The sequence below is a fragment of the Taudactylus pleione genome, unplaced genomic scaffold (assembly GCF_031769625.1).
Source record: "Taudactylus pleione unplaced genomic scaffold, aTauple2 ptg000015l, whole genome shotgun sequence".
Classification (NCBI taxonomy): domain Eukaryota; kingdom Metazoa; phylum Chordata; class Amphibia; order Anura; family Myobatrachidae; genus Taudactylus; species Taudactylus pleione.
In genome coordinates, this window is record NW_028284417.1 from 25,467,443 (window position 1) to 25,482,165 (window position 14,723).

The following is a 14,723-nucleotide window of genomic DNA, read 5'->3' on the forward strand; positions in this document are numbered from 1 at the left end:
CTGAGTAAATAGACCCTGTGTTTGAAAACTGGCAGTTAGGAGCTGGAGCTGATTGGTTGGTACTTTACCTCCATCCACTTTATCTCCAAGCTTAGTACTAAAGTGAGGAGGTTTAAGAGCTGTTCAATTTGTGGAAAAAATCCTCAATAAACATGATTACATGTTGTTTATATGACACAAAATGAAGGATGAACAGACCTCAGGGCTCCAGATTGAATTAACCAGAAAGGTATGAACAATCTTTATTAGGCTGCATAGCTATTAAGATAAAAAAATGTTTTTGAAGACATGTCACACAAAGACCTGTATGCCCTAATAATATTGTACAAAATGTGCAGACTTCACAGTATGTTGCGATTTACAGCAATACATTTCACAGAGCATGGAAACAACAAAACTACAAACATTGGTGCCCTCTGATCAAACCTTTGAAGTGAACTTTGGTTTAATAAAAAAGTAATATCTAGGCATTTATTTCTCTAACGTAGGAAAACATATGAACAAAAGCAAATTCTCTACATATTATATAACCATACAGTCTTTAGCTCCATTTCATCTCCATTCATTAGTTGTGTACTGCTATATGCAGTCAGATGGTTTATTAATAAAGTGTTTTATTAAGTTATACACAGGAATAACCGACAAGTTGCTTCTATATGCTGGAGGTATGCCATTTTCTACATAAGAGATAACTTATGTCACTGACCAATGCCTAGCTTCCTGCATCATTGAAATGACTTGACCTGAGCTGTAGGGTATATGCTGTAATATCACATTGTACAGAGGTCCATGGTTCTTCCCCTGATCACCTCTCACCACTGCAGATGTGAAAGTGAAGAGGCTGCTGTGCATTCATCAAAACATGTTACATATGCTCTGAGGTAGTCACCAACTCAAACCACTGCCTGAGGGCATCACTAAGGGTCTCTGGAAGTGCATTCACATCACGAAGGATGATGTAGAACGGAAACGGAAACTGTTCCATGTAAGATATCATTTTGGGCATTTCTTTGGGGTCAGTAAAAATCGGCACTTTAATATCCAAGATGGAATCCTTGAAATAAGAACAAACAAAAAAAACAGATGTTTAGAGTTTGACTGTCAGTAGTTTTTACCGAACACTGCAAATGATGCTGGTGTATTTAGCATGAATGCAAGTCACAAAAAGATGGCAGCAGGCCACACATCAGCAATCTGAATACCACAATTGAGCAATTTGAAGTGCCCGATCTTAGGATTTCCCAATCTAGCAATCTCCACCCATACATTACAGATCTTTTTTTAGTGATTTGCAGATCGATTGCAGCAAACACAGATCTGACAATCTTGAAAGGCCCATCCTTTTACTAGTAATGGTCTGCAAATCTGCTGATCATGCCCATACACTAGCAATCTACAGCCCCAATCCATCTGTGAAATCCAACATGTTGAACAATCTGACTTAACAATTCCAATACATTTTTGGTTGCAATCTGCGATCTGTGAAGCCCATACATTGCAGATTTTTATACACAATCATCTGCAAATTGCAGAATTGCCACAATCGATTGCTGATGTATGTGGGCCATTAGGTTCCAAATTATCTTGTTAGAAGGTAAAAATCAAGGAATTTTGTAGACGTTTAGTTACAAAGTATTAATATATTAGTAATAGGTTCCAAAATTTCTAGAAAAACAAGTACAAGTCAACTCCTACTAAACGGAGTGTCCCTTACATCAGAGCCGGCCGTAGGCATAGCAAACAAAGCAAATGATAGGGGCACCTGGACGGCTGGGGCTCTGCTAGAGGTTAGGCGGCCTCGATCGGAGCTCTCAGCTCTGATCGGGCAGCAGCAGCTCACAACAGTGGACTGCCGCTGCTGGAGCAGGCAGGTCCAGGGAGGCTGGAGCAGAGTAGCAGACTCTGCAGAGAGGGGGCACTGGGCATCAACAAAAATGGCCGATGGTGCTTGAAGGAGGGCTGCTGCGTATATGCCCAGCTGCACCAGCTCCTCCTCCCATGGGCCTTTGCGGAGTCCAACAGGCTAAGCCTGCACTAGGCTCCCTGCAAGCGACACCCCCCACAAAGCGCAGTGAGGAGGATTCAGCAGGGGCGGACGCACAGGCAGCCAGCCAGACAATTTTAAAAAGTAAGTGACTGTTATAAAAATGTTTTGATTAAAGTCAGCTCAGCATGTAGTGAGGAGTACTGAGCTGACTGCTGTGTGCTGGATGGGGGATGGGTGATTGGTACGGCTGTGATCTGTGCTGCCGGGTGAGGATTGCTGTGTTGGAGAGGGGTGATGGATGTAGTTGGCTGTCTCTGTGATCTTTGCTGCTGGGTGATTGGTGCTGGGTCAGAGATGCTTAGGGCCAGCTCTGCCTGACTTGTGCAGTGAGAGTCACACAGCTTTGTAGGATTATAGTATATCTTGTGGAATGGTGCCCTTTGTAAAGATGGCCACCCATACTTCAGCAGCTTTGTGAAATGAACCAACATATGCTGCGCTCCCTGGAAGGTTGTGCTGTTGAAAATATGGCAGTGTCAGTATCTGTGGCTCTTTTATTCTAGAACTGCTGGTATTTCTCTTTCCTGCAGAGCTCAGTGAGTGACAGACCATGCTCAGGAACGTGAAGGAGCTGGTGAGGCCATGTCCTCCTTCTGAAGGAAAGGAAAAAGCTGCTGGATTTATGCTGGCACCAGAGGCCCTGCTGTAAAGACCATAATCTGGGGGACAGGATGGGGTTAATGACAGATGGACTTGGCACCCGTCAAGAGACAACAGAGGGCATGAGTATGCACTAGCCAGAGATGAGAGGGAGAAAGTGAAAATAGAGTGGAGAGGGGGGCGAGAATAAAGATGGGAAGGTGGACAGAGAATAGAGGGGGGACAGGTGGAGAGAGAATAGAGGTGGAGAGAGAATAGAGGTGGAGAGAGAATAGAGGTGGAGAGAGAATAGAGGTGGAGAGAGAATAGAGGTGGAGAGAGAATAGAGGTGGAGAGAGAATAGAGGTGGAGAGAGAATAGAGGTGGAGAGAGAATAGAGGTGGAGAGAGAATAGAGGTGGAGAGAGAATAGAGGTGGAGAGAGAATAGAGGTGTGTGTGGCAGGGAAATAGAGGTGGAGAGAGAATAGAGGTGTGTGTGGCAGGGAGAGTAGAGGTGGAGAGAGAATAACAAGAGATATGGTAAGAACTTACCTTTGTTATCTCTGTTTCTACGAAGTCCATAGGGTCCACAGGGTGACCTTGTGGTATAGCTGGATCCTGGATCCTCGGGCACCACGGAGTTAAAGCTTTTAGCTGCTCCCAGGATGCACTTGGGTCCAACCTCCCCTATACCCCGCCCCCGAGCCACAGGCACCTCAGTTGGTAAGCAGCCCAGGCCGGAGGAGGAGACGAAACAGAGAGAAGGAAGACTGGAACACACAAGAAACCATACTCACAGAAATGGGAGACGGAAAACCGGTGACCAGACACAGAGCCCATATGAAGCCAGGTGCGTCAGGGCGGGTGCCCTGTGGACCCTATGGACTTCGTAGAAACAGAGATAACAAAGGTAAGTTCTTACCATATCTCTTGTTTTCTACTTCAGGGTCCATAGGGGTCCACAGGGTGACCTTGGGGATGTCCCAAAGCAGTCCAACTAAGGGCGGGGACGCTCCTGTGCTGAAAGGAGAACCCGGCGCCCAAAGGATGCATCCTGAGAGGCAAAGGTGTCAAACGCATAGAACCTCAAAAAGGTCTGAATGGAAGACCAGGTGGCCGCCTTACAGAGCTGAACAGCAGAGGCGCCACGGCTAGCAGCCCAAGAAGGGCCCACGGACCGAGTGGAATGAGCCTTAACAGAGGCTGGAACAGGTAAACCCTCCTGCATATAAGCCTCAATAATAACAGGACGAAGCCAACGGGCTACAGTCTGTTTGTTGGCAGGCCAACCCCTCTTGTGAAAACCAAAGAGGATAAACAAAGAATCCGACTTCCTCACAGAACTAGTCCGGTCCACATAAACCTGGAGTGCCCGGACAACGTCTAAGGAAGTCTCCCCAGTCGAAAGATCAGGTGACTGAAAGGCTGGTAAAACAATTTCCTGATTAATGTGGAACCTGGAAACCACCTTAGGCAGGAAATCAGGACGAGTGCGAAGCACCGCTCTGTCCTGATGAAAAATCAGAAAAGGGGGACGACAAGAAAGCGCCCCCAAATCTGAAACCCTCCTGGCAGAAGCAATTGCCAAGAGGAAAACAGTTTTAAAAGTTAGCCACTTGAGCTTCACTGACTCCAAGGGCTCAAAAGGAGGACCCTGTAAGGCCCGAAGAACCACCGCCAAATCCCACGGGGCCACAGGTGGCACAAAGGGAGGCTGGATTCTCAAAACACCCTGGAAAAAGGTGTGTACGTCCGGCATAGCAGCGATCCTGCGCTGGAACCACACCGACAGAGCAGGCACTTGTACCTTCAGTGAAGAAAGACGTAGTCCTAAGTCCAAACCCGACTGAAGGAAAGCCAGAATACGCGAAACCCGGAACACCTGGGGATCATAGTTTCTGGTCTCGCACCACTAAAAGTAAGTGTGCCACACTCTGTGATAGATCCTCGCGGAAGCAGGCTTGCGCGCCCTCAGCATGGTGGTAATAACGGAGCTAGAAAAGCCCCGAGACCTCAGGACGGCTGTCTCAAGAGCCACGCCGTCAAAGATAGTCGACCCAGATCCGGGTGAAGACAGGGCCCCTGAGACAACAGGTCCCGCCGTTGAGGTAGGAGGTACGGAGCGTCGATGGACAGGCTCCGCAGATCGGAGTACCACGGCCTCCCGGGCCACCAGGATCAGTGTGCCTCCGTCCTGTTTGAACTTGCGCAGGACCCGAGGCAGCAGAGATATCGGAGGGAACAAGTAAGCCAGTTGAAACAGCCATTTCACCAACAGCGCGTCTATCAGACTTGCGCCTGCGTCCCTTGTCCTTGACCCGTACACAGTCAGCTTGTGATTGTGACGGGACGCCATCAGGTCCAGCTCTGGCAGCCCCCACTTGTCCACGAGTAGTTGGAATACCTCTGGATGAAGCGACCATTCCCCGGGATGCATGTCGTAACGGCTGAGGAAGTCTGCCTCCCAATTGAGGACTCCTGGGATGAAAACTGCCGAGAGAGCTGGAAGATAGCGCTCCGACCAAGCCAGGACGCGGGACACCTCCGACATCGCAGCTCGACTGCGAGTCCCTCCCTGGTGATTGATGTACGCCACCGTGGTGGCGTTGTCTGACTGCACCTGAACGTCCCTTCCGTGAAGAGCGGTGCCGGACGACTGCAGGGCTCTGTATACTGCCCGCAGTTCCAGGATATTGATGGGAAGAATCGCTTCCTCCGCCGACCAACGACCCTGAAGTGACAAGGAGCCTGTCACCGCCCCCCAACCCCGGAGACTGGCATCTGTCGTGAGCAGAACCCATTCCGGGATCCAAAAGGGGCGCCCCTCTAGGAGATGAGCTGTCTGCAGCCACCAGGCTAGGGACAGACGCACCTCCGAGGACAACACCAGCATCTGAGAGCGGATCCTGTGTGGCAATCCGTTCCATTTCGAAAGAATCAGCCCCTGCAGGGGCCTGGAATGGAACTGGGCAAACTCCACCATGTCGAATGCCGACACCATGGACCCCAAAACTCTCATCGCTGAGGGCACAGACACTCTGCCACTGCTCAGACAACTGTGAATCCGCAGCTGTAAGGAGGAGACCTTCTCTGGAGTCAGAAAAATCCGTTGCTGACGAGAGTCCAGCAGGGCCCCCAAATGAACCATCCGTTGTGATGGGATGAGATTTCTTCCAGTTGATCAACCAGCCGTGCGCCTGTAGACAAGCGACCGTCAGGTGGAGATGCTGGATCAGTACCTCCGGGGAGCTTGCCAGCAAGAGGAGGTCGTCTAGATACGGTAGCAACCGTATCCCCTGGCTCCGAAGGTGAGCCGCCATGACCGTCATCACCTTGGTAAATACCCTTGGTGCCGTGGAGAGACCAAAGGGTAGAGCCCTGAATTGGTAGTGGTTGTGGAGAATAGCAAACCGCAGAAACCGTTGGTGCGATGTTGCTATAGGCACATGGAGGTAGGCGTCCTGGATATCCAGGGAGACCATATAATCCCCCGGTTCCATCGCCAGTATGATGAAACGCAAAGTTTCCATCCTGAATTTGGGAACCCTGAGAAACCTGTTCAGGGACTTCAAATTGAGGATGGGGCGATGAGAGCCATTGGGTTTCTGCACCAGAAACAGCGTAGAGTAATACCCCATCCCACGTTGAGACTGTGGTACGGGTATAATGACCCCCGCCGTCAGCAAGGCCTCTATGGCTTCCTGAACCTGCAAGGCCTTGGTTTTGTCCTGAGAAGGACTTGTGCAAAAAAACTGGCAAGGCGGCCTGTGCCGAAAAGACAGGGCGTACCCCTGGGAGACCACTTCTCGCACCCAGGCATCCGTGGTGGTATTGTGCCAGCACTGGGCGAATTGAAGAAGTCGGCCTCCCACTCTGGGGTCCCCCAGAGGGAGGCCCGTCCCATCACGCAGAAGGCTTATCTTCTGGCTTCGAAGAAGGGCGCCTAGCACTCCAAGCTTGCTTCTTTGGCTTTGAGGCGGTCTTGGGTGCGGACTGCCTCGGGAAGGACTGACCCTTTGCCTTGCCCTGAACCCGAAAGGAACGAAACGCCGAGCTCCGGACCTTAGCAGGTGTAGTAGCTGAAGGGAGGAAGGCTGACTTGGATTTTGCCAGGGTATGTACTATTTTGTCCAGGTCCGGACCAAATAGTAATTCCCCATTAAAAGGTAAGGCCTCCAAGCCTTTCTTTGAATCCGTGTCTGCTCTCCAAGACCGCAACCACAAGGATCTACGAGCAGACACTGCTGCCGCCGAAACCCTAGAGGTCAACAGGCTAGCATCCAAAGATGCTTCTCCAATGTAGGAGGCGGCATCTCTCATCTGTCCTAACAACGCCCTCTGGACGTCCGGAGATTCATCCGTAAACGTGTCCTCCAAGGTGTTGGCCCACCCCTCAATGGCCTTGGCCACCCAGGAGATGGCCATGGACGGCCGGGCTACAGCCCCTGAGAGAGAATAAATAGACTTTAGACAAGTCTCCACCTTCCTGTCCGTAGGATCCTTCAGCGAGGATATAGACGGCAATGGCAAAGTAGCACTCCTGATGAGGCGTGTTACATGGGAATCGACTGCAGGCGGAGTTTCCCATTTCTTACAATGTGCTTCCGGGAATGGATAATTGGACGCCAAGCGTTTCTGTGGCAGGAAACGCTTACTGGGCGTCTGCCAGGCCACCGCCATGTGATCAGTCAACTGATCAGACAAGGGGAACGCTGTAGAAGTAACCTTAGCTTTTTTAAAACTACGATACCTTGACTTGGGAGCGGGTGCCTCATCCTCAATCAGAAGAATGGCCCGCACCGCCTTAACCAGAGCCCGCACATTGATGGAAGACTTAGTGTCTACCTCCTGGACTGAGGCATCTGAGGCCGAGTCATCCTGCACCTCACCATCATCCGAGGACCCCTCAGAATCCGAAAGATGCGCAGCCTGTGCCATGACTGAGCGTTTAGACGCCCTGGAGGGCACGTCACTGCGCAACATCGACTGAAAAGCCGAAGATGCTGCCGCCAAATCTTGGACAGTGTGGGAAAGCGCATCCACCCAGGGTGGAGGAGCTGTCACAGGAGCCTGAAACGGCACCACAGCCGGCTGTGCCACAGGGGTGGACTGAATATACATTGGCAACCCCGCATAGGGACCAACAGGCTGAGACCCCGGGGGAGTCTGCAATAATTGTGGGACACCCGGGGAATGGCAGGCTGGGGCAACGCCCTAGTAGGGGCGGCAGTCGGGACCGACAGACGGTCCGCGATGGACACCAGCACCTGGGAAAACATCGCCCATGGTGGCTCCTGCGACATGGGAGGTTTAGACGTACCAGGGACCGCCTGGCACCGTTCACACAGGCCGTCCTGTGACAAATCCTCCCTATCCACTCCTGCAGAACAGCGCCTGCAGGAGAACAATGCCGGAGCCCCGGAGTGCTCAATCTCCTCCTCAGACATGACTTAGGAAGAAAACGTGCGCACTCACCAGTGTGCTGAACAACAGCCCACAATATGGCACCGTGTAGCACACAACTGTATGTGACGGACCTCACAAATACGTGATCTATATAATGAGAGGTCAGTAGAAACGCCCTTCCCCCGCACACCTGTAGGGCTTGTAGGAGAAGGAAAGGGATAGGTATAGGCTGACAGTAAGTAGAAATAAGCACAGACAGGCAGCACTAGCAAAAGTCACATACCATGCAGGAAGATATACTCACTGAACCTTTCCACTACAATCAACCTGAGGGGAGGAGCCGCTGACAGGGAAGACTTCCTCCCCTGGCTAGCATATTTAACCCCCAAGGTTGCGGCATCCCGCTTGCCGCTTAATTTACCCTGGTGGTCTAGTGGTCTGGCGGGGTATGCCTCCGATGGAGGGGGGGCCCGCCGCCACCGCTAGCGCCCCCGGTCTGTCCCCTAGACCGGGGGCATGGGACTGCATATAAAAAGGCATTACCCGCGCACCGGCACTAATCAGCGGTGCGCGGCTTACCTTAAGCTCCCCGGCGTCTTCCGGCAGCAGTCACGGGGGAAACCAGAGTCCGGCTAGTACAGACTCTGGCTTCCCCCGCCGCGATCCCCAGTTCAGTGCTGGCGTCGCGGCGCCAGCAGGGAGAAGGAGCGGCAGCGTGGGCGTCTGTACAGACAGCCCAGCGCTGCCGCTCTGGAGAACAAAACTAATGTAAAAATAAATTTAAACTAGTTAAATAAAAAGCTTTAGGGGGCTGCTCCTGCAGCCCCCCCAACAGGGTGACCCGACTCCGGCCGGGCACCATCTCAAACTGAGGTGCCTGTGGCTCGGGGTATAGGGGAGGTTGGACCCAAGTGCATCCTGGGAGCAGCTAAAAGCTTTAACTCCGTGGTGCCCGAGGATCCAGCTATACCCCAAGGTCACCCTCTGGACCCCTATGGACCCTGAAGTAGAAAGTGGTGTGTGTGGCAGGGAAATAGAGGTGGAGAGAGAATAGAGGTGTGTGTGGCAGGGAGAGTAGAGGTGGAGAGAGAATAGAGGTGTGTGTGGCAGGGAGAGTAGAGGTGGAGAGAGAATAGAGGTGTGTGTGGCAGGGAGAGTAGAGGTGGAGAGAGAATAGAGGTGTGTGTGGCAGGGAGAGTAGAGGTGGAGAGAGAATAGAGGTGTGTGTGGCAGGGAGAATAGAGGTGGAGAGAGAATAGAGGTGTGTGTGGCAGGGAGAGTAGAGGTGGAGAGAGAATAGAGGTGTGTGTGGCAGGGAGAGTAGAGGTGGAGAGAGAATAGAGGTGTGTGTGGCAGGGAGAATAGAGGTGGAGAGAGAATAGAGGTGTGTGTGGCAGGGAGAGTAGAGGTGGAGAGAGAATAGAGGTGTGTGTGGCAGGGAGAGTAGAGGTGGAGAGAGAATAGAGGTGTGTGTGGCAGGGAGAGTAGAGGTGGAGAGAGAATAGAGGTGTGTGTGGCAGGGAGAATAGAGGTGGAGAGAGAATAGAGGTGTGTGTGGCAGGGAGAATAGAGGTGGAGAGAGAATAGAGGTGTGTGTGGCAGGGAGAATAGAGGTGGAGAGAGAATAGAGGTGTGTGTGGCAGGGAGAATAGAGGTGGAGGGAGAGTAGAGGTGGAGAGAGAATAGAGGTGTGTGTGTGTGGCAGGGAGAATAGAGTTGGAGGGAGAGTAGAGGTGGAGAGAGAATAGAGGTGTGTGTGGCAGGGAGAGTAGAGGTGGAGAGAGAATAGAGGTGTGTGTGGCAGGAAGAGTAGAGGTGGAGAGAGAATAGAGGTGTGTGTGGCAGGAAGAGTAGAGGTGGAGAGAGAATAGAGGTGTGTGTGGCAGGAAGAGTAGAGGTGGAGAGAGAATAGAGGTGTGTGTGGCAGGAAGAGTAGAGGTGGAGAGAGAATAGAGGTGTGTGTGGCAGGGAGAATAGAGGTGGAGAGAGAATAGAGGTGTGTGTGGCAGGGAGAGTAGAGGTGGAGAGAGAATAGAGGTGTGTGTGGCAGGGAGAATAGAGGTGGAGAGAGAATAGAGGTGTGTGGGGCAGGGAGAATAGAGGTGGAGAGAGAATAGAGGTGTGTGTGGCAGGGAGAGTAGAGGTGGAGAGAGAATAGAGGTGTGTGTGGCAGGGAGAGTAGAGGTGGGAGAGAAAAAAAAGGGTGGTGGGAATGGGACAGAATATGAGAGGGAGAGGAAGCCAGAAAGAGAGAGGAATAGAGAGATGATGGAGAGAGATGAAAAGGGGATGGCAGAGGAAAAATAAAGCCCAGCACAACAGATACAGGTAGCCATGCATATCATGTTTTTATGCACTTTGCTTGCTCACGCCTTTGCAAATGACGGGTCCAAAATACTAGCAAATAAATATTCTGTTTATGTGCAGGCCATGGTTTGGAAAGTGAATTGAAGCAGACTATGAGAGGCACATAAAAATACAGGACTTACCTTGGAAGTAGGGTTGTCCAAGATGATAAAAATAATAAAGATGTTTGCACTGCGAGCTGCCTGTACAGCCCGTGTGACACGATCCTTCCCTTCTACAAACAATCCTCTTCCATCAGACACAATGATGAGCAATTGGGCAGTGTCTATGACAAAGAAAATTTTGTGTTACTTGTAATATCAGAAAATATTACAGCTGCAAATTTCTGTGCAACATAATTATACATTTGTGATATTTCATATCAGAACTCAGAAACGTCCTCACTACGCATCCTCTCATACCTCTGTATAACACCATACACCAGTGCAGCCTCTCATGCTCCCTATAACACCACACAGCAGTGCAGCCTCTATTACCTCTGTACAACACCATACACCAGTGCAGCCTCTCATGCTCCCTATAACACCACACAGCAGTGCAGCCTCTCATACCTCTGTATAACACCATACACCAGTGCAGCCTCTCATGCTCCCTGTAACACCACACAGCAGTGCAGCCTCTCATACCTCTGTACAACACCATACACCAGTGCAGCCTCTCATGCTCCCTATAACACCACACAGCAGTGCAGCCTCTCATACCTCTGTATAACACCATACACCAGTGCAGCCTCTCATGCTCCCTATAGCACCACACAGCAGTGCAGCCTCTCATACCTCTGTATAACACCATACACCAGTGCAGACTCTCACTCCCTGCTGCTGGTTTTTTTGCTTGTGTAAATACAGGTTGAGTCTCCCATATCCAAATATTCAGAAATACGGAATTTTTTGGCATGACTGAGATAATTAAACCTTTGATTTTTGATGGTTCAATGTACACAAACTTTGTCTAAGGCACAAATTATTAAAAATAATGCATAAAATGACCTAAATGCTGTGTGTATAAGGTGTATATGAAACAAATAAATTTCATGTATGTACACAAACTTTGTTTGAGCCACAAAATTATTGAAAATATTGTATAAAATTACCTGCACGCTATGTGTATAAGGTGTATATAACACAAATGCATTTTGTGTGTTTATTAGGGTCCCTTTCCCAAGATATTTCATTATTAAATGCAAATATTCCAAAATATGGAATATTCAGTTATACAAAATACCCCTGGTCCCAAGCATTTTGGATATGGGAGACTCAACCTGTAATACTTGTGTCTGTGTCCAGTTGCCAAGTAACTAGGAGTAGTGGTCAGTTCTGGTGGGTTACTGACAGGGGGCAGGGTGCATGACATATCACAATGTGCATGCTATGCATCCCGCCATTCATCACATGCCAGCATTAATTACACCGGTATGCATGAAGAAAAACGCAAAGGACAGCACACTTGCAAGTGATGGACTTCCGGGTCTATGGTGCTGTGAGGGATCCAATTGGTGAGGCAGAATAGAAGCCATAGGTTTCTATGTATCGCATTCCGGGGCTTGGTGCATATGATTAATGTGGTCAAACCCCCCAAATTGACTGTATTTCTGGCATTGGTGCATCCCTTCTATTAAAAGAAACCCAAAAATATCTGGCACACTAGGTACTCACCTGGATTACTGCTCGGAGACCAATGATGTGCTGCAGCAGCAAACATGGGGACAGATGATTCCAAAAACTGCATTGAAACAAACAAAAATAAATCCCATTAAATGTATAACATGATTAGAATTAACCAGTAAGTAATATGTGATGAATAGGAATATTATACCATATCATTCTCACAAACACTATGGTGACGCAGGTTTGTTTCTTAGTATACTGTGTCATGGCAAATTATTAAACAGAATAAATATTGTACTAGCCAATCAAAAGCCAAGTTTAAACAAATCTGTAACCTTGCTGTGTGTATACGAGTATATTGTAAATGATCAGAAAGGTGATTTCATGTTGTCCATTTGTCTGTTGTATTTCCAGTAGACATATTATCACGTTAAACTTTCTATTGTTTTCTTATGTAAAATGTGTGTTGTTTATGATCAGTCTGTTTAGGTTTTAACCTGATTGCATTTGTGTGTGGTGTAATATGTGATGGGAACGTACAGCTTACATTAGTGAGATACATCTTGGGCTGCAACATGGCAGTGCCAAGAACTTCAAGCCTTCTGCTGGCCAAAAGCTGTGGGCTCCTTGGCGTTATCTCATACCATGAATGAGTAGAGGCTTTCCTGCAGCTGGGAACCCTTTTATTTACTTAAGTTGTTGTGGTCTCATTTCCTTATATTATTGGTTTCTTAGTAATCTAATAAAGTACTACTTTAATTCACAATCTTATACTGATTGGTTATCTTTAAAGCCTACACAAATTATCATTGTGTGTGTACAAAATGTACTGTCAGGACCGAAGCGGTAAGTAAGGGGTTAGCATTGCAGGAGAGGCACTCTCCCGGCCGGAAACTGCTTGCTGCCTTGATCGCTGTTTTAATCAGCGCCGGGCAACTGGGTGGCTAATAGGCAGCAGGAGCATTTGAGGCGCAAGCCAATAATGGCTCACAGACTGGCAGCAAAATAGAAGCAGCTGCAGCGAGCAGTCCTAGCTCAATCAGTCTCTGCATCTGAGATCTGGCGGCCGCGGAAGAAGCCAGGAGATGGTGCTGCTTTCCAGGACGGGCAAGCGGCAGAAGAAAGAAGATGAGGATCAGAGAGTGCTGCAGGTGGTGGGAAGCAAAGAGCTAAACAAAGCTCCCCACTGCAGAGTCTCCCAATTTACCGAAAGATGGCCTCGGCCACCAATAATTTACCACTCCCTCTACCTAGACCACCGGGTGTTAGGCATTAGGACCATGGATGCAATCGGGCCACAAGCATGTGTGACATGTTAGGTGGCCAGACTGCCCGTGCCACAAGTAAAAGGGACTCTACATTTATCTGGGCATTAGGACGCATAGAGCATAGTGTGACCTGGACCTAAAGTAGACAGACAAATAGACTGAGCCCCTGGTGAGTGGCTTGGCATTAGGCCCAGTCCATTCTATAGTAACAAACAGGTGGCATAATGTGATTAAGGGGCACTGTTGTGTGGCAATGTGTATAAGGGGCACTGCTGTGTGGCATAATGTGTATAAGGGGCACTGCTGTGTGGCATAAGGTGAATAAGGGGTAAATATGATGCATGTCAAGAGGACATATTTGTCGGCGGGCGCTGCCGAACACCCTAGCACCGATCCTGTGTAGTGTATAAGATAATATACTGAATTCTCCTCCCACAATTTCAGGTTTACCCTGACATTCCTGAAGAGTACTTGACCCTAATGTAACATTTCTATAACACATCCTCAGGACTCAAGAAACACATTTGTTACCTGGGCAAGTAATGTTTTCTTCTGCTGGAACTTGCACAGACTGAGGATCCTGGATCCAGACTGCTCACTAAATTGTTCATGGAAGGGGTGTAAGAGTGTGACACTTTCTCCAAAACTAAAAAGGGAGAAACCGAATAAGTTAGTTCATTAATATTATGCAGAACATTGATAATATCTGGCCTTGCCATATGAAATTCTTAATTAAAAGAAGTAGCAAACTTACTACTGTAGAATAATGCACTTGGTCATTAGTATATAAATAGTTCTATGTGCCCTTCCCACAAAAACTAGCGAGCTCTCTAGATCTCAGGTCTTGTACCATTGCATAGCACACACTGTATGAAATAGGAGCTTGCTATAAAAGATTACAAAGAATTAGAAAAGTATTATCAAGAAAAGATCTAGCACAAGCTGCGCACCTGTAAACAGCAATCTGTCCCACTTCCAGGAGAGTCAGGGCATTTCCTATCACAGCTAACGACTCGTAAGCAAGCTGAAAGGTAAGAAAGAAAAAAAATTGATTTCATCCAGTAACACATCCATGCTAATCCAGATTGTAGATTGGTCATAAAAAATATACCATTTAAAAGAAGTTACCTGTTTGGAGTGGTTGTCCACCATACTTGAGGAATCATCAATTGCTAAACAGATCTGGTACTGACGTTTGCTGGGTTTTGTTCTCCGCAGCCAAATCTTGTCTTTCCTGAACTGACTGGCTATGTATGGAATCACTTTCCGCATGTTCAGTCTCTTTCCAGTCCGGAAATCACCTCTGCAGATAAAAAATTAAATATTTATTTCACGTGAAACTCCAATTATCCCAATTCATCCAAAAATCCCAATCTATGCAGGGGTCTCTATAGATCAGATTTCATAAACGCACCCACTTTTACTGTGTCTACAAAAGAACATGTAAT

The 14,723-nt window shown here is 48.7% G+C and overlaps 1 protein-coding gene across 1 annotated transcript in view; it reads right to left on the reverse strand.

Moving 5' to 3' along the window:
- Positions 1–212: 212 nt before the first annotated feature.
- Positions 213–14,723, reverse strand: part of MDN1 (midasin AAA ATPase 1) — a 389,265-nt gene continuing 374,754 nt past the window's right edge. Inside the window, exons 97-102 of the mRNA XM_088472042.1 lie at positions 14,404–14,578; positions 14,226–14,299; positions 13,807–13,921; positions 12,056–12,122; positions 10,523–10,665; positions 213–1,054 (exon numbers count right to left, since the gene is read on the reverse strand). Of these exons, the coding sequence (XP_088328168.1) occupies positions 866–1,054; positions 10,523–10,665; positions 12,056–12,122; positions 13,807–13,921; positions 14,226–14,299; positions 14,404–14,578 (763 nt within the window). The 3' untranslated portion in view covers positions 213–865. The remainder of the gene's footprint in view (positions 1,055–10,522; positions 10,666–12,055; positions 12,123–13,806; positions 13,922–14,225; positions 14,300–14,403; positions 14,579–14,723) is intronic.